At 32.3% G+C, this 25,776-nt stretch overlaps 1 protein-coding gene across 1 annotated transcript in view; it reads right to left on the minus strand.

Annotated features, from left to right (window-relative positions):
- Nucleotides 1-1,067: 1,067 nt before the first annotated feature.
- The window catches only part of LOC139503989 (brevican core protein-like), a 53,987-nt gene continuing 29,278 nt past the window's right edge, over nt 1,068-25,776 (minus strand). The window contains exon 8 of the mRNA XM_071294037.1: nt 1,068-1,188. Within this exon, the coding sequence (XP_071150138.1) occupies nt 1,068-1,188 (121 nt within the window). The remainder of the gene's footprint in view (nt 1,189-25,776) is intronic.

Consider the following 25,776-nt stretch of genomic DNA (forward strand, 5'->3'; position numbering starts at 1 on the left):
TTAAATTTATGAATGGTGTATTTATACATGAACTGTATCCTGAATGACTAATATATGAAATGTTATTTAATTTTAAAACCTAATAAACACGATGTATGAGCTGATCAAAGCAAAAAACATACAAAAATTTAGCAAATCTGGACAAGGAATAAGAAATTATATATTCTACTAGTGTTGCTATCACAATTCATCACCAAAGGTCCTGAATAACTGACTAAATCATTATAAATAGTACCAGTTGAAATGCACCAGGTGCGTATTTGACATAAAACAGGATTATTATAAAAAAAACGGTGGTTATCTTTAATGATAAATGACTCAAAATACTCATTTAAGCGGATTGCGCTCACATGACTGTGTAAACATTTATACTTATACAGGGTTTCATTGAAATACATGGGATAGCAAAAAATCCTTGTTATTTATGGTAACTATTCATTTGATCCGTTAAAGCTTGCATATGACTTTTTGTTTTAATTCCTTACTTTGTAGTCAGCACTTTTTGTGCTGACATGCATTTTCATTGATATGGTTATATTCATAAATTAACTGTTTACAACATTTTGAATAATTGAAAAAGTAAGGCTTTTCTACCTCAGACATAGATTACCTTGGCTGTATTTGGCCAAACTTTTAGGAATTTTGGTCCTCAATGCTCTTTAACTTCGTACTGTATTTGACCTTTTTAGCTTTTTTGGATTCGAGTGTTACTGATGAGTTGTTTGTAGACGAAACGCGCGTCTGGCGTATATACAAAATTTAGTCCTAGTATCTATGATGAGTTTATTGATAACTATTTTATGTCATTTTATGTCTCGCGAACATGATAGCAACAGCTAGGTTAGAAGTCCGTAAAACAAACAAGTTATTGGAGCAACCATTGAACTTCAGAAGAGGAGGAGTTTTGTTTTTTCTCATTTCTTAGTGTTTCTACGCTTTTTTGTCTTTTCTTAGTGTTTCGACGCTTTCAATCATTTAATGTTTTTTTTTCCAAATTCTAATTCCAAAGGGCAAAGGGAACATCTTGATTCAGAATTTTTGTGTGTAATCTTCATCACCATAATATTTCATTCGGTTAAATTCTCTCTCTCTCTCTCTCTCTCTCTCTCTCTCTCTCTCTCTCTCTCTCTCTCTCTCTCTCTCTCTCTCTCTCTCTCTCTCTCTCTCTCTCTCTCTCTCTCTTTCTGACTTAATTGTAAATAATAAATTAAAACAATTATTAGAATTCGAGGCTAGAAATTTGTCTGAGTAGAGGTACGTTTGTGCAAATCCGTCCTAAATATGTCCTTTAGCTTTTTATAAATCTGATAATTATGTACATGTGTTGTGCATTTGCATACACATTTAAACACCTAAATGTATATCAAGAAAATAAATCTACAAATTTGCATCATATATATTGTGGATTTTATAATGACGATTTAACCGTACGCATGCTTGGAAGATAGACGCGAAGTTGTCACTCAATGTCCAGTGGCATATATTTCACGAATGTTCAGTACTCTTGGCAAAACGCACTTATACGCGACAAATAGATTCATCGGGGAGCCAAACTCCGATGTCTCATATAGCAGCATATGGCATAGTATGAAGATCATCGGTTTTTCTTCATTTTACTATTTTGGTGTTGCAAATATTGAATAAAGAAAGTATTTGTTTGGTTTTTTTTTTTAAATTCTGAATAAACATGATAAAGGGAAGAAGACAATGTATTGGCTTTGATATTTTCGATGTAATTCAATATTGTAATCTTGGAGAGTGAAGGAGGGGGTTGGAGCACTTTTTTAGTTTTTAGGAACATTTTACTACTGACTTCTCTATATTCAAAATATTTTGTAGAGTTATCTCTTTCCCCCTGGTGGTGTTTTATTTTAACCTATCGTACGGCTCAAAATCCTATATATCTAAAAAAAATTAAAAAGTATCTAAGTAATAAAGGGTTTTTGCATGTAAGGTGATGGTCTGAGGTTCCATGACTATTATTTAGATATGTCAAAATAAAGGATCCCTAAAACAAGTATCACGTATGATTCGTCAATTTGCAAATAAGCTCTAATCAGACTGATCAGTGACACCCACATCTAAAAAGCTATAAAGCCAAACAAGTACAAAGTTGAAGCGCATTGGGGACCGTAAATTCCAAAAGGTTGTGCCAAATACGGCTAAGGTAATCTACAGTATATCCGTGATAATAATTTGCATAAACAGCTCGAAATGCCATTCCCCTCATAGTTCCATATCATTACATAAATGTGTTTTCTTTGAAGCGGCCCATATTTAAGATCGCAAACCCTACTGCCTCTGAGAAATAATCTGTTCTCGGTAAACTTATGTTAACTTTATGCAAGGACTGGTTTCGACGTTAACTTATGTTAACTTTTGACAGGACTGGTTCGGAGATAACTTATATCAATAGCGGACCTGTTTTAAAGACATAAAAACAGTCCTAGGACCAAGTCCGCTTTTCAAGTTAACTAGATTTTGATCCTAGGACTGGTTTGAACAGTCCTAAATCGGGTTATTTTTAACCAGTCCAAAAGATTGGTTATCAAGTTAACGTGCTGAATAGGTAAGGACTGCACCCATCTGTAGGTCTAGATACTCACCCCTACCATGGTTCATAGTTATATATAGACTCAAAAACAAAATGGAAAGAAATTTGCCCGATAACAATATCTTTAACATGGACAATGATGAAATCCATTATAACTGATAATGCATACAATTTCTACCTCATTTATTGAACAAAAATATCCGTTATTCAACTCCTGCCTCTGACCATTCCTAATTTTCGTGGCACGCAGTGAAATGGAAAAATATTGTCTTTGCACGTAAATGATTGACAGCGTATTTATTTTTGGGACGGAAGACATTATTGTGTTAAATGATTGGTGTTTGAATGGACATTTCTAGTCATGCCTTACTTGAGTACACGTCAAGGTGTAATACCAACAAATCATGGTACGTCACATCCGGTTGCATACGAAAGTAGGTCTAAAAATATGTTACCTTGAATTTGACCGTTGTAGGTAATTAATCCTACATTTTTTTGCAGTAAAACTATTTCTGTGTCATAAAGATATGTCTTGGGTATTTCAAAACACCATTATTTTTTATTTGTGATTTCTATAGAAAATTTTGTAATCTTGAGGTTACATGGTGACTAAACCTTGTACACAGATAGAATAAGGGGAGAAATTTGATTGGTTACCTTCCAATGATGGTTTTTTTCTTATATGCAATGAAATTTTATGTGAAACTTTTTCTATAGAACTGGACAGGATAAAACTTTACTCATGCCAAGTATTTCTTTATTTGAAACAAAAATAAATTCTGCACAATTTTTTGAAAAGTGCAAATTTAACAAAGACTAATAGTGAAAAATCAATGGTGGTATTACACCTCAATTGTTTTCCTATAAAGCCAGATTTGATTCAGGAATATGACAACAATTGCCCCTTCGTTTGATGTGCTTAATCTTTTGATTTTGACATTTTATTTAGGACTCTCCTCTTAAATTTTCCTCGGATTTTAATTGTATTTTGTGATATTACTTTTCTCTGCGATGGACCCGGATATCGAAAGCAGTGCTAAGCTAAATAAAAAAAACAGAACGATGTATTTTTGCAAATCAAAAGAACACTTTCAAAAAAATGACAGGAACTTGTTCATCAACCGTGCAACTTATGTCAGAAAGTAAACAACTTATACGCTATAGATAACAAAAAACTTTTTAACATCAGATATTCATCCGAAAAAAGAATGGATTGTGTTACCGGAATATACAGCGAATCCACTAGAAAATTCAAAGGACGAACTTGATATTATCAGAGCCTTGAACGGGTGGAATAAAGCAGGCAAATTAAGAAAAAGAAAGCCGTATTGTAATTCCAACGTCAACCTCAAATTCCTTAAATTTTCATGGTGACGACAAAACAAAAAAAGCAAGGCGGAGACCCTGAGTTCGTTATAATTGCTGAAAAATTTATCATTGGAAATTTAAGTACGATGACATACAAACCCACGTTTAGTTCTAATTTTTTCAAAGTAAATAAATTAAGTATCGTTTTCCCAGATTTACTGCATGATAAATGATGTTGGTTTTTGATTACTCGGTCATTATTTTTTTTGCACTGATGGAATTCGCGTTCATTATTGCCTCTTAATAGTCTCATTATTGTGTGGTCGGAACTAGATATTCTTTAATGTAGCTAAACGAAATACCAAATTATTTGTATTATCATGTTATATTGGTTCGTTGATCAAACTGCCTCAGACAATACATTTAAAATATCTGATATAAAATGAATATAATTGACAAACTAAGTATCACATTATTTTAATCCAGTTCGTCTAGTTTTATATATCAGATCGAATAGAATAAAAGAAAAAATAAATAAATCTGATTCAATATGATTTACATACAGCAATATTAAGATTTGCTAAAAGAATGATATTTAATATGAATTAACCTATCTCCGTTCCGGTTTGACAGACATAATACTTTATCTGTTATATGATTGTCATTTTTCTTTAAGAGTTACAGTACCTGCAATTTATACCTTTCTGTCAGCATCTGTAAATTTTGGGTAAAATATTATATTAATGCCTATCCTTTAATGTGTATAAATTATGGATCATATTCATATTCATATTTGGGTTAGAATATTAGATATGTTTTGTGCGAAAGAGAAACATTATTCCAATTAAAACATACTCCGTGAGGTCATGACAATTCATAAAAAACGTAGGTTTAAACACACTAGGGAAACTCTTCAGATACAAAAACGAAAGCGATTATTCAGAAAAAATACACTGCTAATAATCAGGTTTTCCGATGAAGTTGTTCTAGTTCTGCCATCGTTTGAATATTCACCGGGGTGGATGACATTAAAAGTACAGTAAAACAATAGGTGAAATGTAGAGTTAACGATAAGCCTTTTAAAAATTACGACAAGTAAAAGACACATACTGAAATATTAAGTTTTTTTATAAATCAGATTATAAAAATTAAACAAGATTTTACATCAAAGTCAAGGTATTTTTTTATAGTGTAGTGACAGGAGAGTAAATAATCATCAAAATTCCGAGTTTAAACTCTCCAAACATACACGGTAAAACATGGTCTTAACTTAAAATTCCTTACTCTAAAAATTAAAAAGCCTTACGAAACCATCAAAACGGAAAAAGAATAGAGTAAAAAACTACAACTTTAACACGGAACTTTATAGTTTCCTTACAATCAGAGTTTGGCTATTATTAAACCTTCCGATCAATAATTTGCTCTCAACAAACAAATGACCTTTTGTGCCTTGTACATGTTACATACTAATGTTTAAAATGTTTTAAAGTGCACTCATATATAACACAAAATTTGTTTGTAAATGCTCATTTCTTGTTAAAATCCGTTAAATACACATTATCAGAAAAGTTCTATAAAATCAAAATCAAATCTGCCAAGTCTTTTGTTCTATCCATCGTTCAAATATGAAAACATTTTCTGGATATAATGAAGAATACAAATTAAGTATGTACACCAGGAGAGATGTTTAATCTTCACCTCTATCATTAACTCGTATTATTTCGAGCATTATTGTTAGGAAGGTGACTTCACTGTCATTTCCGATTAGTCTGATCCATACTGCCCTTTTTTCTGGTTATGGAACCATGAGAAAATAATATCAAGCTTTCCCATCATCCCGAAAACGAGACATCGTATTGTCATTCCCTTTAAGAATTGTCAAACGTTTTAATTAGAGCGTGTATGTTTCTTCTCGATTGAATCAATGCCAAACGTTGGAAAATACTTGGTAATCTTGGGACGGGATTGTTCAATATCAGCTTACTACCTTACAGGACTTTTTTCAGTCCTTATGAAAACATATCCTGAATAGCGATACGATCTCAATATGGTGGCATTTATGTTTTACTTTCCAATGATCAGTTTTGGTTGTTCTTGGTAAGGGTAAATTAAAAAAAATGCTTCAGATGAATCTCATTATAACCCTTTTTCATATTTCAGATTATGAAGAAATCTGTTATGTCAACATTATGTGTTGAACGAATGTAAAACATCGAATGCTAAATTAATGCGAATATGCAAACTTGGATATGACGTTTTAAGGTGAATTGTTCTATTAAAAAAGAACAGTTATCCAAAATTAAATATATACTAAAATACTTAATGAGAATCTACTTTCTTTGGTTTTGATATATATTTGATGTGTTCGCAATGAAACTACCTCCCATGTTTTTGGATATTTTTTGATCAATTGAAATTAATGCCTTTACAGATAAGGGGATTATAACGAACGACAAATAATGGAAATATTTTGAAGCAATATAATAGTATTAATGTATGGACTTTTTCATATTGGCTCTGTAACATGCCCGAGGTGTTAATGATGACCAAGGATGGTTGAAATGGCACTGAGGCAACGCCTTTTGGTCTTTTGGAAAATGTTGTTTGTGCTGTTTTTAGACCCTTCTACAACGAAATTTGTTTTACATGCACACATATCAAAATTGCGGTTTTTATCCAACGCAATCATAGGTTTGAACGTAGTTTTCAGTTTAGACTCTTTTATATTTTTTTGTTTGGGCTTGTATCATATTTTCCCTTCGGTTTATATGATCCGTTCATCCTATATTGACTCTTAAACTTCAAGAGTCTATCTAAACAATTAGGGTACTTTTTCTAAAAATGAGGGTTCTTTTTATATGGCCTTCCAAATACCGTTTCGATCCCTAAAATCACTGAAGAGACATTTATTGTCGAAATCCGGATCTGGTGTACTAAACAAATATTGACACCGTATGTTTGTGGCATAACATCGTGGCCACAAGTTAATTTTTATTTGTTTAGTATCAAATTAATATTAAGATCCATTTGTTACATCTTGTGATCAATTTTTTTTTTGGCAATCGCCAATGGCAGTCAGCAGGGTTAAAGAACATCAGTTGTTCGACCTGTTAGTCAAATGCGTTTAGTTTAAATTTACTTTTTCACTGTTTTTGGTCTCTTGGAAAAAGATGTTTGTGCTGTTTTTATACCCTTCTACAACGAAATTTGTTTTACATGCACACGTATAAAAATTGCGGTTTTTATCCAACGCAATCATATGTTTGAACGTAGTTTTCAATTTAGACTGGTTTATATTTTTTCGTTTGGGCTTGTATCATATTTTCCCTCCGGTTTATATGATCCGTTCATCCTATATCAACTCTTAAAATTTAAAAGTTGATCTAAAATTGAGGGTACTTTTTCTTAAAATAAGGGTACTTTTTATATGGCAAGTTTTGATGAAATTTACATCCTGAAACACAGCAAAAAGCTGCTATAAATGTATTTAAGTTAATGGATTTCCATCAACTTACCATGATGTTTTTTTCAAAAAATAAGAAGTTACGATTAGTTAAAATTAATGATTTTAAAACAGTAGACACATAACTAATCATGGAATACAAAAAAAACAAGCGGGAATAGATTCTAACTCAGTAGTTATGGATGTTTGACGTCCTATGTTTAATTATTTGTAAAATTGTTCGGTTGTTTTTCATTTGAATTTATTTGTATTTACTTATGCCCTAACATTTTCTTTGTGTTTTGGATTTGGTCATTATCATCGTGCGACTTTTAATAGTCATATGTGTCTTGTTATTGTTAAATTATAGACAATCAAACAATACCTACGTATTTCAAGCATTGTTTCATAACTGTAGTTGTATAGTAGTGGGAACACTACAATGTGGTGTTGCATTGAGTTAAAAATACACGATTGTTGTTTCTAAAAATGTACTGCTTCAAACAATTCATTTAAATTATCTGATATATTTTTAAAACACTGAATAAAAATTCTTTATTCAGTCTGTTGGGTGACATGTATCTGATCAAACAGGATCAAAGAACATAATGTTATCTAGATAACCAAGTCGTACTACGGAAGACCAAACAAATACAATAGCTAGTTTAAATTGATAAACGGTTTGTGTATACTGTATCCCAAATAATTTATATATGAATTGTTAGTTTATTTCATAATTCCTAAAATAGGACAATAACATACTCAGTACCAATTGAAATCAATTTTCGACAGCAAAAGTCTTTTCAGACTGAGAAATACTCAAAGACGAGATATTTAAAACTCCAACCTCCAAGTACAAAACATGTACAGTGGACGAGCTGTTCTGTAAAGGACACGCAGTTAATTCAAATTCTAAGAAAGGATCAGAGCTTGGTATGACAGAGATATATTCTTCATTTTAATTTGATTTCAAAATTTGTTTAACAGCCGATTTGTATCAAATATTATCTGCATCTTCATACTGAAACCGAGGTACTAGCTTCTGAGCTGGTGACAATATGAGTCTCTGAACTGAAACTGGAAATATGCAAACCTAATACTAGAGGCTCTTATGAGCCTGTGTCGCTCAGCTTATTCTATGTGAATATTAAACAAAGGACGCAGATGGATTTATGACAAAATTGTGTTTTGGTGATGATGATGTGTTTGTACATCTTACTTTACTGAACATTATTGCTGCTTACAATTATCTCTATCCATATTGAACTTTGCTCAGTCATCAGTGGTATCACAAATTTTATGAAAATTGTTAAAAATTAACTATAAAGGACGATAACTCCTTAGAGGTCAATTGACCATTTTGGTCATGTTGACTAATTTATAGGTCTAACTTTGCTGTACTTTATTACTGTTGACACATGTAACAGTTTATCTTTATCTATAACAATATTCAAAATAATAAAAAAACGTCAAAATTTCCTTAAAATTACCAATTCAGGGACAACAACCTTACAACGGGTTGTCCGATCCATCTTAATATTTCAGGGCAGATAAATCCTTTCCTGATTTACCCCCATGTCAGATTTGCTCTAAATGCTTTGGTTTTTGAGTTATACGCCAAAAACTGCATTTGACCCCTGTTTATTAACAATGGACATAGATAAATTCATGACAAAATAGTGTTTAGGTGATGGTGATGTGTTTGTTGATCTTTCTTTACTGAACATTCTTGTTGCTACAATTATATCTATCTATAATGAGCTTGGCCCAGTAATTACAGTGGAAAATATTTCCTAAAAATTTACAAAAATTTACAAAAAATTATGAAAATTGTTAACAATTGACTATAAAGGGCAATAACTCCTAAAGGGGTCAATTGTACATGTTGGTCATGTTGACTTTTTTGTAGATCTTATTTTGCTGAGCATTATTGCTGTTTACATTTTATCTCTATCTTTAATAATTTTCAAGATAATAACCAATCTGCAAAATTTCCTTAAAATTACTACTTCAGGGGCAGCAACCCAACAACAGGTTGTCCAATTTGTCTGAAAATTTGAGGGCAGATAGATCTTAAGCTGATAAGCAAATTTACCCCTATGTCAGATTAGCTCTAAATGCTTTGATTTCAGAGATATAAGCCAAAATCTACAGTTAACCTCTCTGTTCTTTTTTTAGCCATCGCGGCCATCTTAGTTAGTTGGCCGGGTCACGCCACAAATTTGGTAAACTAGATACCCCAATAATGATTGTGGCCAAGTTTGGTTAAATTTGGCCAAGTAGTTTCAGAGGAGAAGATTGTAGTAAAAGACTAAAACAAAATTACGAAAAATTGGTCAAAATTGACCATAAAGGGCAGTTACTCCTTAAGGGGTCAACTGATAATTTTGTTCATGTTGATTTATTTGAAGATCTGACTTTGCTGAACATAATTGCTCTCCACAGTTTATCTCTTTCTATAATAATATTTAAGATAATAACCTAAATCTGCAAAATTTCCTTCAAATTACTTATTTCGGGGCAGCAACCCAACAACCGGTTGTCCGATTCATTTGAAAGTTTCAGGGCAGATAGATTTTCACTTGATAAACAAATTAACTCCGTTCAGATTTGCTCTAAATGCTTTGGTTTCAGATATATAAGCCAAAATCTACATTTCACCCCTATGTTCTATTTTTAGCCATGGCGGCCATCTTGATTGGTTGGCCGGGTCACGCCACACATTTTTTTAAACTAGATACCCCAAAGATGATACTGGCCAAGTTTGGATTAATTTGGCCAAGTATTTTTAGAGGAGAATATTTTTGTAAAAGTTAACGACGACGGAAGCCAAGTGAAGAGAAGAGCTCACTTGGCCCTTCGGGCCAGGTGAGCTAAAAATGAGAAGAACACATTAGTAAAGCAATAGTCATATATATATATTTGAATTGCATATAGTCTATAGATACCAAACGATTTGCATTATTCCGTTTCGTAAACCAAACTGCATGTGAAAATACATTTTAAATATCTGATATAAAAATAATATAATTAACAAACTAAGCATTACATTCTTTTAATCCAGGTCACCTAACTTTATGTATCAGGTCGAACAGGATATACGAAAATAAATTAATCTTATTGATCATGATTAACATCGAGTAATATTAAGATTTGTTTAAAGATTATTATGTAATATATAACCTGTCCCCGTAAAGGTTTGACAGACAAAATACATTATCTGTTATACGATTGTTATTTTTTGTTTTGTTTTACATATTCTGCTTTAAATTTTAAATTTTTGCAGTGCTATAAAACTTGATATGATTAATCGCATACCTGTAATTTGTTCTTTTTCTGTCAACATCTGTAAATTCATACGTCATACTTTCTTCAGGATTTGATAAAGAAGTAGGTTCAGTAAGACCCCTTTTTGGCCCTAAAATATAACAGTCTTACAAAATCGTTAAAAATTTAAACTATAAGTTATTCATTGGACAGACGAATGCTTCTGCTACATAGATATGGGCTGATTTTGACAATACGATGCACATATATCGGGTACCAGCACCATTAAGTCATGCTAAATTACTGAAATCTTCACAATTCTAGCATTTTAGTTAATTTTAAACGGTTTCCGAATAAACGAAAGTGGCCGCATTCGTGTATTGAAATGTAAGTTGTATTTGATGATAATACATAACATATACAAAGGTTGAGGACGAACACGGATGCGGCCACTTTCATTTTTGACAAAAAACATATGAAAAGTGACATTTTTCGGTATATTTAGTAGATTTTTCATATTTGTGCTTGAATCAGGTCGTTTTTAATGACCAAATCAGTTAAAATCTTTCACATAAACGTATTGAATCAAAAAAAATAGACACTTAAGTGTGTAAAAGTTTGAGGCCATAATCGGTCCTTACCGGACCTACTCCAAATTTGTTCTTGTGAAGAAAAATATATATGCATTAGGGAACTTGTACATGCACTGAAATAATTGTAAGCATCTGTTACACATAATTAATATGTCAGTAACAGCGATATTTCAGGAATTGTTCCAGTAAAGCAAAAGCTTCACAGGATAAGTTTTAAAATATGATTTTCGACTGTCTTAAATTGTTAAAAATTACAAAATCGAAAATTATTTGTAATAAATAAGACCGATTTCGTTTCTTTTAAAGAAATATATTATTCACAGAAACTCCGCCAGAATGACAAAAAAACTATACGTAGTTTTAGCCGAACTATATCCCGCAAATACATGTTAGTTGATAACTATCTATATGTATTTCTCTAACTCTATGGAAATTTATCCCTTTCCGAACCCATTGTATAAAAAAATTTAATCAACGTGTGGTTGCTGGTGATCTCAAAAGATCATTGGATAATTTTGAGGGTCATGACCTTTTTAGCTAACTGAATGAATCAAAATACGATAACAGGTGTTAATGAAATTGACAACTTCGTGCAATGTGAAAGGCACTCGAAGGGGATTTTCGGTTAACAAAAAAAGAAATTGTCTTTTTAATCATTAGAGAAACAGATTCTTACATAGTTACTCGTGGATTATCGGATTTATCCAATCTCGATAGTTAAATTATAAATTTTAAAGTCCTCGCCGAGGCGGCTCGGACTTTAAAATTGATAATTTAACTATCTCGATTTGATAAATCCGATAATCCACTGGTATCAATGTAATAATCTATATATATCTAAGTTTTGAATCTTGGTTTTAGATTGTCCTTATGGTACATTTAACTTTAAAGACATGAAGATCTGGTTGACTCATGCTTTCCACTGGCGGTCGTATTTTTTTGCGTTTTGCAAAACATTAATATTTGTGGCGATTAAAATTCATCATTTGCGAAAGAATTTGGCGACAGAAATTGATTAACAAGTTAAGGTAAGATCCATTTGATATAAAAAGGCAGTCTGTGTTTTGCCTTAAGCTGTATATATCATGTATATCTGCACTGAAAACAATAATTTTTGGCTATTAGAAACAAACATTTTTAGCATTAAATGAACAGGATGAAAAAAAAACGGGCATATTTTTTTTTTTTTTGGGGGGGGGGGGGGGGGGGGGGGCTGGGTTAACGGTTAACATGCAAATTCCATATCTGACTAGAGTGTCTGTTTCGCTGGACTGCTGTGTTTGAAGGCGTGCTGACATTATTTGGTGTTATTTTTTTCTTTATCAAACATTTCCCGCACACAGAGCAAGCCAACATTCCGAAGAACTGTCAACGTTTCTGATTCTGTCATTTTTCTTTGAGTTTGATCTTAAATCTCTTAATTTCCCATGATTCCCTTATAACAGCTCATCATAATAGAGAAAAAACTATCATAAAGAAAAACCTCATCATAATAGAGAAAAAGCTCATCATAATAAAGAAAAAAGCTCATCATAATAGAGAAAAAGCTCATCATAATAGAGAAAAAGCTCATCATAATAAAGAAAAAGCTCATCATAATAAAAAAAAGCTCATCATAATAGAGAAAAAGCTCATCATTATAAAGAAAAAGCTCATCATAATAGAGAAAAAGCTCATCATAATAGAGAAAAAGCTCATCATAATAAAGAAAAAGCTCATCATAATAGAGAAAAAGCTCATCATAATAAAGAAAAACCTCATCTTGATAAAGAATGAAGTACCATAAGGCAGTTACGGCGTTCCATAGAAGGATGAGTTTGTTTAAATATGTTAATGAGTCAGACACATGGTATATAAAATTCATAATATAAATAAAATGATTGACAGTTTCAAGACCTTCAACTAAAATTGGAAATTGATCAAGTTACAGTGTTATCCAATGAAATGGAAGCTCACGCAAGTCACTTTTGCGCTTCGTGTATGATCGTCTGTGTATTTCATGTAATAGAACCCCTGAATTTGCAGAAAGTAAAGACATTTTTTTTTTTAATTTTGCGCCCTGTGTATGATTGTATGCGCAGGTAATTATATCATATTTTTTCACAGATATTGGTAGCCGATTTATTCCTTTTTCTACAGGTACCCCCTTTCTAAATCGAAATTTGATTGAATTTTCGCAAAGGAAATGATAGTTTTACATTTTACATTTTTCAAAACTGAAAGAAGAAACATTTAGTAATTGTTTCCAAAATTAAGGGAGTTCGTAACAATCATATATAAGGTTTCTTAAAATTTGGTTACATATAATTTATTGCTTTTTCTTATAAAATGAAAACAAATGAATATCTTGACCTTTTAGTACGTTTACAGTTTCCTAAATATTTTAGAGGCGTAATATGCCTGTACGAGATCAGAAATACTTCATACTGTACAAGATCGGTAATACGCCATACTATACGAGATAAGTTATACGCCATATTGTTCGGATCAGTAATACGCCATACTGTACAAGATAAGTAATACGCCATACTGTACAAGCTTAGTAATACGCCATTCTGTTCGAAATCAGTAATACGTCATACTGTACAAGATCAGTAATACGCCATGCTATACGAGATAAGTAAAACGCCATATTGTTCGAATCAGTAATGCGCCATGCTGTACAAGATCAGTAAAACGCCATACTGCACGAGATAGGTAATACGCCATACTGTACGAGATAAGTAATACGTCGTAGTGTACGATATCAGTAATACGTCATACTGTACCAGATCAGTAATACGCTATACTGTACGTGATCGGTAATACACCGACGCGCCATACTAAACGATATTAGTTTTACACCATACTGTGCAAAATCAGTAATACGCTACACTGCTCGAGATAAAAAAAAACCGCCATACTGTACGAGATAGATAATACGCCATATTGTACGAGATCAGTAAAACCCCATACTGTACAATATAAGTAATACGCAAAACTGTACAAGATTCGTAATACGCTAAACTGCTCGAGATCAGTAATACGCCATACTTTACGAGATCAGTTATACGCCATACTGTACAAGCTCAGTAATATGCCAATCTGTACGAAATCAGTAATACGCCATACTGTACATGATCAGAAGTACGACACTATGTACGAGAGAAGTTATATGCCATATTGTACAAAATCAGTAATACGCCAAATTGTACAATAGCAGTAATACGCCATAGTGTACAAGAACAGTAATACACCATACTGTAGAAGATCAGTAATACGATATACTGTACGAGATCAGTTATACTATATACTGCTCCAGAACATAAATACAATATACTGCCCGAGAACAGTTATACGTTATACTGTACGAGATCAGTAATACGCTATACTGTACGAGATCAGTAATATGCCATACTATTTAAAATCAGTAATACAATACACTGTACGAGATCAGTTATACAATAAACTGTACGAAATCAGTAATACGATATGCTGCTCGAGAACAGTAAAACGCCATACTGTACAAAATCAATAATACGCCATACTGTATGCGATCAGTAAAACGTCATACTTAACAAGATCAGTAATACACCACACTGCTCAATCAGTAATACGATATACTGCTCGAAATCAGTAATACGCAATACTGCAGAAGATCAGCATAAGTTATCACCTACAGTATACTTTGCTGATTTCAGACAGTATAGCAACACAGTATTTTCTATATGTTCACCTCGAATTAATGATGCAAAGACGTTATTTCTAATTAAGCGATTCTTTTTCTTTTTTATTTCATCAAATTGTTATTAAGTTCACACACTTATTTGTTAATCAATGTACTATTACGTATTTTATTTACCTTGAAACTGCTTCTATAGTAAATTATTCGTGTTCCTGTTGCATTTATGAGTATCGTATAGAAAATAACATTTGAAATATTTCTAAGGGAGACTACTTGCTAAACATGTCATATCAAAAAATCTACCAACGAAAGACAAGTCTAGTCGGCTGTATCATTAATCTGGTAACCTCACTAACGGTAGAAAAAATATTAATACGCTACACTGCTCGAGATCAGTAATACGTCATATTGTACGAGATCAGTAATACGTCATTTTGTACGAGATCAGTAATACGTCATATTGTACGAGATCATTAATACTCCATACTGTACAAGATCAGTAACACGTCATACTATACAAGATCAATAATAAGCCATACTGCACGAGGTAAGTAATACGTCATACTGTACGAGATCAGTAACACAGCAAACTGTACAAGATCAGTAATACGCCATACTGCACGAGATCAGTAATACGCCATATTGTACATGTTGTACGAGATCAGTAATACGCAATACTGTACAAGATCAGTAACACGTCATACTATACAAGATCAGTAATAAGCCATACTGCACGAGATCAGTAATACGCCATACTGTACAAAATCAGTAACACAGCAAACTGTACAAGATCAGTAATACGCCATACTGCACGATATCAGTAATACGCCATATTGTACATGTTGTACGAGATCAGTAATACGCAATACTGTACAAGATCAGTAATACGCCTTGTCCGAGCACAGTAATACGTTATACTGTACGAGATCAGTAATACGCTTTACTGTACGAGATCAGTAATACGCCATACAATATAAGATCAGTAATAAAATATACTGTACGAGATCAGTTATACATTAAACTGTACAAAATCAGTAATACGATATGCTGCTCGAGAACAGTAAAATGCCATACTGTACAAGATCAATAATACGCCACACTACTCGAGATCTGTAATATGCAATACTGCAAATGATTTGTATTACACTGTACTGTAAGATACCTGTACTATAGTGTACTGTACATGATTTGTATTACACTGTACTGCAAGAGACCTGTGAAACACTGTAGTGCACATGATGTATATTAAGTTGTACTGCAAGAGACCTGTACTAAACTGTACTGCACATGATTTGTATTACACTGTACTGCAAGAGACGTGTACTACACTGTACTGGACATGATTTTTATTACACTGTACTGCAAGAGACCTGTACTATACTGTACTGCACATGATTTGTATTACACTGTACTGCAAGAGACGTGTACTACACTGTACTGCAAATGATATGTATTACACTGTAGTGCAAGAGACGTGCACTACACTGCACATGATTTGTATTACACTGTACTGCAAGAGACCTGTACTACACTGTACTGTACATGATTTGTATTACTCTGTACTGCACGATAGCTGTAAAACATTTTCCTGTACGAGAGATGTTTTACACTGTTCTGCAAGCGATTTTTATTAAGTTATACTGCACACGATCTGTATTACACTGTAACACACGACATCTTTATTACATTTTCCGGCACGATATATGTAAAACACTGTACTGCAAGCGATCTTTTTCAAATGATTGCTTTTATCATTGCTTTTATCATACCTTTTCCTCAATTACATGCAACGAGTAAAGTGTTCCTAGTAAAGTTTTTAAATACAGAAAATATAAATCAGACAATTGAATAACATTCTTACGTTATATATATTGAATAATATGTCAGACATATTTAGAAACCGTAATTGCATTATTTCAAAATTAGATGAGCTTCTTTGTTTTATGATGAGGATACTCACATTTCTGAAATAATACACTTTCTTCAACCTGTTCATTTTAATATATAACTATCGTTTCCATTGGCAGCTGAGCGTTGCAGAAAACATCAACAATTAAACAGAAAATAAAAGTTTGATTATGTGGAGCTGAGATAGACCATCTCCTGTGTTAACATGAATTCGTTTCTGCTCTCTTGGTATATTGATTTTAATTATTAATACAATATAGAACTGACAGGACTCTAAGGTGCAAAAACGCTTCAACTTTGTCCTTTATTTGAAAAAAGCAAAAATAATGAGTGGTCGGCCAAATTCATTTGGGTTTATTTCGGAATTATGTCTTTTCAAAAGGTTATTTTTAATCCGTACTATAATTCATATTATCAGACCACAGATGAATTATCACGTTGTGAGTGGTTAAACGTCGTCACGTGGTGACCCCCTATGAGACCGTATGGGGTTAGTAAGTTTCATATGGGGCTCATGACGCGTTTATGGTGAAGTCATCTATTAATTTTGTTGTGTTTCATTGTTTATTTTTCAATAAAACGCCGCAAAAAAATCCAGCGTCCGATAAATTCGTTATACGGTTAACTTCTGACCCCTTACGGATCCATAGAGGGTGAATACAATTCATAGGGGTCAGTAGCGAACCATATAACTTATAGTATCACATCTGCATATGTGAATATTAACCTGGCATATTTCAACACATATAACATAATGAATACATGATGATAGTTCAAAGGTATATACAGCATTTTTATTTTGCCAAAGAATACATTACAAACAGAGGCGAAGTCAACGTTGAGAATGACAATTTATTTTTGAGGGGTAACAATATGCTCTATCACTCTCTTAGTTGTATGTGTTACCTAGTTTTGTACTATATGTGCTGATATTCCAGTTTATTAAATTCAATTTCAAATTATCCTCCTCGTATTAACCAATCAAAATCTTGCATTTTGACATGAAGTGTAATAACATCTTGTTATAAATGCTGATAATGAAATACTTCAATTTTGATAAACTTGGGTAAAATTTGATATTTTCGAAAGTAATGACACTTTTAACTCTAAATACATCAAACAAAGAGATCAGCAGATAATAAGATTTTTGTGTTTAATATTGCAATGCTAGAAACGTTACCAATTTTTATTTTAATTTACTGGTGGTACATTTTTCAATGGGCTTTGCTTTATAAAGATGTTTGTATTTTTGTCCTCTTATTTTCGTTTACATGTTTTTATTTTATTTGGATTGCCCTACTTTTTTCATTGGACATCTATTCTTTTCGGAAATTGAAATTCTCGTGCACAATGAGTAGCCTCCCTTCTTGTAAAATGATGACTTTCATAATTTGTAATAGATCATATGCAAATTTAACACATGCATTGTTAGTAGATGATACCCATGTGGAACCAAAGAATATATTTGTACATAATAAGAAACATCATCTATATGGAATAACGAAATTTAGAATTTTGAAATATTACACTTTCTTTAACCTTGTCTTAAAAATATTAAGAAAAGATATTTAGTCTTTACTCTAAAATATTAACACTAGACAACAGAGACCAAAGAGAACTTTTTGAAACAGGAGAATAGGATATCCTTTAAAACATGAAAATGTATACATCACTAAAAATAATTGGTCTAAACAATGTAAGCAAAACTAAGAACACAGAAAGAAACAAACGACAACCAGTGAATTACAAGCTTTTGACATGTGACAGGTATAATAGCTGTTTTAGGCCGTGTTCCCATTGACCTAAACTCGGTGTTGTGTTAGTGTAATTCACACGTTAACTGAACACAAATACGTTTTTGTTCTTATTAAATACTTCAAACGAACAAAAAACATTCATAAAGTAAAACTCAACACTGTTATTTGGTTATCAGCTCGCCCCGACAGCACAGAAAGCTTTGAATAGCGCTAAAATTCTAGCATGAAGTTATCATTATTGATATAACTAAAACCGGTAATAACTTACTGATTGTCCAATCAAATTAAACATAAAGTTAACATGTTTTGATTTCAGCACACGTGCTTAAAGTAAACAAATACACGTGTTCCCGAGTTGGAACCCCCCCTTTTTTTGGACGATCAATGCATTTGAATGGGGACATGTAATTGGAACCCCAACCCCCTTTGTCCTGGGTTAGGAACCCCCCTATATCGTATACAGTCACTACCCCGATATCACTTTTCCTCATGAATATTTAAATAGAAGTTGCCGAAATAACATTTAATTATTCATACGACCTCTTCAACCTGTTCTTGTTTCCAATGCAAACAACTATGCGTGGAACGACGCAACCTTGTTTCTTTTGCAATTATTGGAAAAACATATTTCATTAATTAATATTTTTAGTTTGAAACCTATAAACTCATTAATTTGTTATGCTTATGGATGATATTTTAGTCCATACTCAAAATGATTTCGTTCATCATCGAGTGTAGGTAAATGTACATTTCATTGTGTTGAAAATTTCTCCGTGAGCATGATGTATGAGGCCTTTTTAAAGGGGATTTCCCCAAATATTTAAATCAAAGAAATAACCTTAACGCATTAAACAACAATTGAAAATGTTTTTTTTAGATTGCAGTATAAAGACAATAATGGTGCATTGACTTGACATATCAACGATATAAGGATTCGGCCCGAAACGGGGAAATAGCTCGACACAGCCTCGCATTTCCCCATTTCTAAGCCTCATCCTTATATCATTGATATGTCAAGTCAATGCACTATTATTGTCTATGCATAAATTAGCAAATTTATGTTTCCGCACATGTAATTGTTTATTTACATGTGACACAATTTATTTTTACCTTTTGACCAATCCAAAAAATGAGTAACAATGCATGATGGACTACTACGTGTTTACAATCAACCGAGAACACGTGTTATTTACTGAAATACAACGCATTTTTTTCTTGCAATGCGGGATTCACAATTGCGCTTAGTTTTTCATTTTGTGTATCCTCATTTATAGTTCGTGATACAAATTATTCCTTTCATGCATAGATTAACGAAGAATTGTTTCTATGCGAAGAAAAAAGGGTTTGAATTACCCGATATATAGCCATTAATATGTTTGATGATGGAACGGAGATTTCATGTATTCGTCAACGAGACAGCAACGAAACAACAACGAAAAGCACAATAACCCATGAGACAAACATACTAGTGTAAAGAAAGCCGTCGATAACAGCCGGTGCTAATATTCACGAGTGCAGCAATTTCCGTATAGAAAATTAAAGCTAAGACAAATGTGCGATCCTTGAATTTTGTGTTCGTAAAATAGGCGAAGAAATATTTACATACACGGCAGTGTTAACAAAATCTATTAGTATTTATTTTTGTCACATTTCAGTATATGAGACTTCTAAACTGTTCCCTTTGTTTTGAAGGTAGTGAAGTCAGCAACTGTAGTTTAATTTTGTTTTCGTTTTTAACGGGCTCGGTCATTTGCCAAACTGAATAAATCATTACAGCTGATTTCCTAATGCTTGCAAAGTAAAACTTTGGTTGGCTTGCTTGCTTTGTGTGTATAGTTGTTTATACAAGCTTTGAAAATAAGATTGACATCTTTAAACAATATATATGTAGGCATAGATTAACTTGTATATTGTATATTTGAATTTAATTGGTTGTTATCTTAATATGATTGTACAATATACAAACAAAGCAAGAAAGGTAACCAAAGTTTTGCTCTACATGCATTAGGAAATAAGCTGTAAAGATGTTATCCATATGTATGTGCGACGAGGTGGAACATTTGATGTTTTGTGAAAATTGCAGCGTTCAACTTAGATCTAATATAAAAAAAAAAAAAGAAGATGGGGTATGATTGCCAATGGGACAACTGTCCACAAGAGACCAAAATGACACAGAAATTAGCATTTATAGGTCACCGTACGACCTTCAACAATAAGCAAAGCCCATACCGCATAGTCAGCTATAAAAGGTCCCGATATGACAATGTAAAACAATTCAAACGAGAAAACTAACGGCAGCGGCAGTATAAATACTGAGTGCCAATGAAAACGCAACACTTGGTTTTTCAAAAATAAAATTTATATTAGAAATGATAATCTTTCAAAATAAATTGTTCTTGAAAGTTATCAATTTTAACAATAGATCGATATCAAACAAAAATGTTTCATTGTCATCTTTCGGGCGCAATAGGTAAACGAAACATTCAATGTCGAGTCATCAACTCAGTCCTAACAAAAAATGTAATAACCCCGTGGTGCAGCGCAATCTCGACAGCGACGTGGAATTGATTATCCCGGGCGTTTTAAGTGATCCTGATGTATGTTATTCCACTTGACCCACAAAGCAAACTCAAGCTAACTTTATGATTCATCGTCTAAATCATGTCAAATCTGATGCATTTACTCATATGTTTATTGAAGTTTCTTAACAATAAGGTCGGGAAAGTATATGACATTAGCCAAGCTGTAAAATTAATGACAAAATCGTGACAATGGTGCGTATGTCGAAAAGCGGTGAATTCGGCTTATATACGTTCAAAATAACTCTTACTTCGCATTTGTTCCAAAAATCATTCAACCGTAAAGTTGTTGACAATTTTCTGAAAAGCCATTTTCAACCAACTATACAAAGTTCTTATATAAATTAAATAAAAATTATGAGATTTTTATGAAAAACAAAAGTGTTGCGTTTTCATAGGCACCCAGTATACAAACCTATATACGTTTTTATTCATTAGATACATTTCTTCTCCTTTTATATATTATTTTGGGCCGTTTTTTGTTTTTTTGTTTTTGTTTTTGTTTTTTTGTTTGGATTATTTTACACATGTAATTTTTTTGTTATTTATAGCGTACTTTTCGGCATTGAACCTATGCCTGCTTATTTTACTAGATTATTTCTTTTTTGGATAACTCATTTTGCACTCATACCTCAATTTCGTATTTCTCTATAAAAAGCACGTTTTAGAATAAGAATAATAGGTAATATGGCACCCACTGTGATCAAGAGGCTTTAAATATTGGAGCTATTTCACATATGTCAACATGACAGCAGCCGAACGATTAAAACATCTGAGGTATATTTTTGATAAAATAAGCACCAAACGGACTTTATCGATGGATGGAGCTATACAAAATGTATTAAGCTATATACCGTATCCGCTCAGTGGCGGATCCACGTGGAGGGGAGGTGGTGATTCCAGGGGTTGGACCACCCCTTTTTTTGAACGATCAATGCATTTGAATGGGGACATGTAGTTGGAACCCCAACCCCCCTTTTGTTCTGGGTTAGGACCCCCTTTTTAAAATGGCTGGATCCGCCCTGTCGCTTTCATAACACTTATTTTTAGCATACTGAATATTATTATGATGTTCTTACTTTCAGTTCAGGTCCTGATAAAAATTGTACACATCCAGTACAGAAAGAAGTATTTTAATGAAAGTTTACGTGTTTTTTAAGCAGAAATGATTTTTGAACGACATTATTTAGGTTTAAAAGAGCTAAACAAAATAGTGGACAGTGGTCATTTCATCTGAAATTTCACTGTTTCAGGTCGTAAAATTATTGCACAAGTACAATGAATAACAATGGGAAAAAAAACTGTTCAACAACTTTAAAAAGGCGAAAAAGAAAGTCGAATAGTGAAGCCCGCAAACAATACTTTTTTTTAATATGAGCATGCAAATTGAAGATTATGTTATATATTTTACAAAAATCACATTCGCAGAACAAAAACATATATTTTGAGAATCCCAGACACTATATAAGTTGACAGTTCTTCCACTTATTCCACGTGTTTTCCTGTTGTAGTAAACTCGTAGTATATTATTATATTATATAACTTTATTTCCTCTATTATAGAGATTTGGTGTACATGAAATATATAAATCAGAAAATTACAAAAAAGCAAAGAATTAAAGTCACTGTTTAAAGTTAATATAAGAAAATAAAATAGCACTGTCTATTATACCGATAACGGAAACATCTTCTATCGATTGTAGAAATCTCTGCAAATTTTTTCAACGTGACGAACACAAGTCTTAGAGAAAAAAGTTAATTCATCATTTTCTAATTCATATGACGTATTGCACGAGAGAATTGTTGTTGTGAATTCATGTGCCGAAAATCTCGTTAAGAAACCTAGAGTTCTCGACCTGTTTTAAGGCCATGCTAATCTACTTTTTACAATTTGATATTACAAATTATCAATTTGATATAACAAATTATTCAATTGATATAACAAATTGTTAATTTGATATAACAAATTATTAATTTGATATAACACATTATTAATTTGATATAACAAATTATTAATTTGATATAACAAATTATCAATTTGATATAAAAGATTTTCGATTTTGATATAACAAATTATTTATTTGATATAACAGATTATTAATTTGATATAACAGATTATTAATTTGATATAACAAATTGTCAATTTGATATAACAAATTGTCAATTTTATATAACAAATTGTCAATTTGATATAACAAATTGTCAATTTGATATATCAAATTGTAAATTTCTCTACAAATACTGTTGATTCATTTATTTTCGTTGGTACCAATTTTCGTGGTTTGGGAAAACCTTGCATATTCTTGGATATTTAATTTCGTGGTTTTGGCAAAGTCTACACCCATTCCTTTAGAAAATTTGTAATTCGTTGAACATTTGAATTCGTGATTCCCCTGTACCCACGAAATCCACGAAAATTGGTATCCAACGAATATTAATGAATCCACAGAAGTGTAATTTTATCATAATAATGATTAAATCAATGTTAGAATTAACAAATATAAGAGAGAAAAGGTGGGTATATTTGATTAATTTGTATTGCTTATTTGCAAGTCAAAGCAAAACGAAGAGTTCTATTGAGATGTTGAGATGTTAGTGTTTTTTAGGAACATATGAACATGCAAGGATAACAAAATGATTTTCCTTCTTAAAAACCCTGGCATGTGTATTTATTAATTTCAATGGGAACATGTTTAATCCCGCTGTAAATGTTTGCACCTGTCCTAAGACAGGAATCTGACGTACAGTATTTGTCGTTTGTTTATGTAATTTATGCGTGTTTCTCGTTTCTCATTTTTTCATATAGACTAGACCGTTGCTTTTCCCGTTTGTATGGTTTTACACGTCTATTAATTTTTGGCACCCTGTATAGCTTGTTGTTCGGTGTGAGCTAAGGCCCCGTGTTGAATACAGTACCTTGACCTATAATGTTTTACTTTTATTAATTGTTACTTGGATGGAGAGTTGCCTCATTGGCACTCATACCACATCTTCTTATATCTATGAAATGATTTATTAAAACATCCTTCAATTCATCACTGCATTTGTTTTAAATAACTTTGTTTCAACATTACATTTTGATTTTGAATTCTTTTATCAAAAATAAAGAAACATGCGTGAGATTTTGAATGATTGTGAACTTTCAATTTCTGTTAAAAAAAGACCACACGAGTATAATCTGAGCAAATTAATAGCGTTGTATATACAGAACAAGGATTTCAGATCATGAGCAATGTAAATACATTTAGGTCTATATCTATAACCAGTTTAAACGTTTCACTTATATATCTTTTATGTCAAATATAGAAGGGGGATAACCCTAATCCATGCATAAGACCCATTGGTGGCCTTCGGCTGTTGTCTGCTCTATGGTCGGGTTGTTGTTGCTCTGACACATTCCCCATTTCCTTTCTCAATTTTAAAAGTAATTTGACATATCAAATTTCCATTTTTGTTATATCAAATTCATTATTTGTTATATCAAATAATTATACTCTGTTATATCAAATCGATAATCTGTTATATCAAATTCGAAAATCTGTTATATCAATTTCGAAAATCTGTTATATCAATTTCGAAAATCTGTTATATCAAATTCGAAAATCTGTTATATCAAGTTGATAATCACAATAGGACAATTTAGAAGAAAACAAAACATTTTGTCCTTATAATCAAATTTCGACCAATCATTTGCCGAGAACAGATTTTTCACTAGTGAGGAGACATCTTTTTCTCCCACCGGTCAGGAAATGTGAAGATAGCACAAAAAATTAGAGAAATATACTTGTCTATGATCTTGTTTCAAAGGTGTTTTCTGTTTTGTATCAATTTGATGATTCTTTTTTAATTGATCTTTATAGTTTGTTTTCACTTCGTGCTGCTGCACTAAAGTTCAATATTAGGGGAGGGGTAGGCACTCATAAACATATTTAGTATTTGCCCAAATGTCTGTCATATTTCATTTTCGTATATTTTTTTGTTAGGAATTAAGCCATAGTTTTTTGACTCCTCATCCCTTTAAATCGACCATATGGTATGGGGTTTTATCATTGTTGATGGTCAAACGGTTGTCTATAATTTGCTCACATCCATTGGCATCATACCACATCGGCTTATTCTTATAATAACAACAAAATTTGCAAAAATGAGATGAATTATATTATTATAACATCAGTCTCTTAAAATATATATGATCCACTACTTCCAACGTGATTTGTATATTTCATACACTGCAACAGTTCATGTGTGCATTCATCATGAAATTTCAGTATTATTTATAAAAGTTTATTTCCAAATGTGCTACTGTGTTTTATTTCACATTCTTAACGGTCAAAAGGTGTATTGAAACCTTAACCCGTATTAAACTTTGATGTGATATATAGAACTAAGAATCCTTCTAATTTTGTTGACGGTATTTAATCTAGATAATGCATATTGTAAGGTTTCTCTTGTGGTAAAACACACAGTTGGGTGCACCGTTGTCAAAACGGAAAACACCCATCCGGTCTGTTTTTCATTATATATCAATTTTGATACCCCGGATGTGTTATATGACTAAAAAACATAAATATGTATATTTATCATATACTTAGCATTGTATACAAGCCATAATTTCCCACCCGGGCTGATAACCCATATCAGGTGCATCTCGTGCACAAAACCCATAATAGTGCCTCTCGTGCAAGTTACTTCCGGTGTTTCCGGT

This window comes from Mytilus edulis, chromosome 14 (genome assembly GCF_963676685.1).
Source record: "Mytilus edulis chromosome 14, xbMytEdul2.2, whole genome shotgun sequence".
NCBI classification, from domain to species: Eukaryota; Metazoa; Mollusca; class Bivalvia; order Mytilida; family Mytilidae; genus Mytilus; species Mytilus edulis.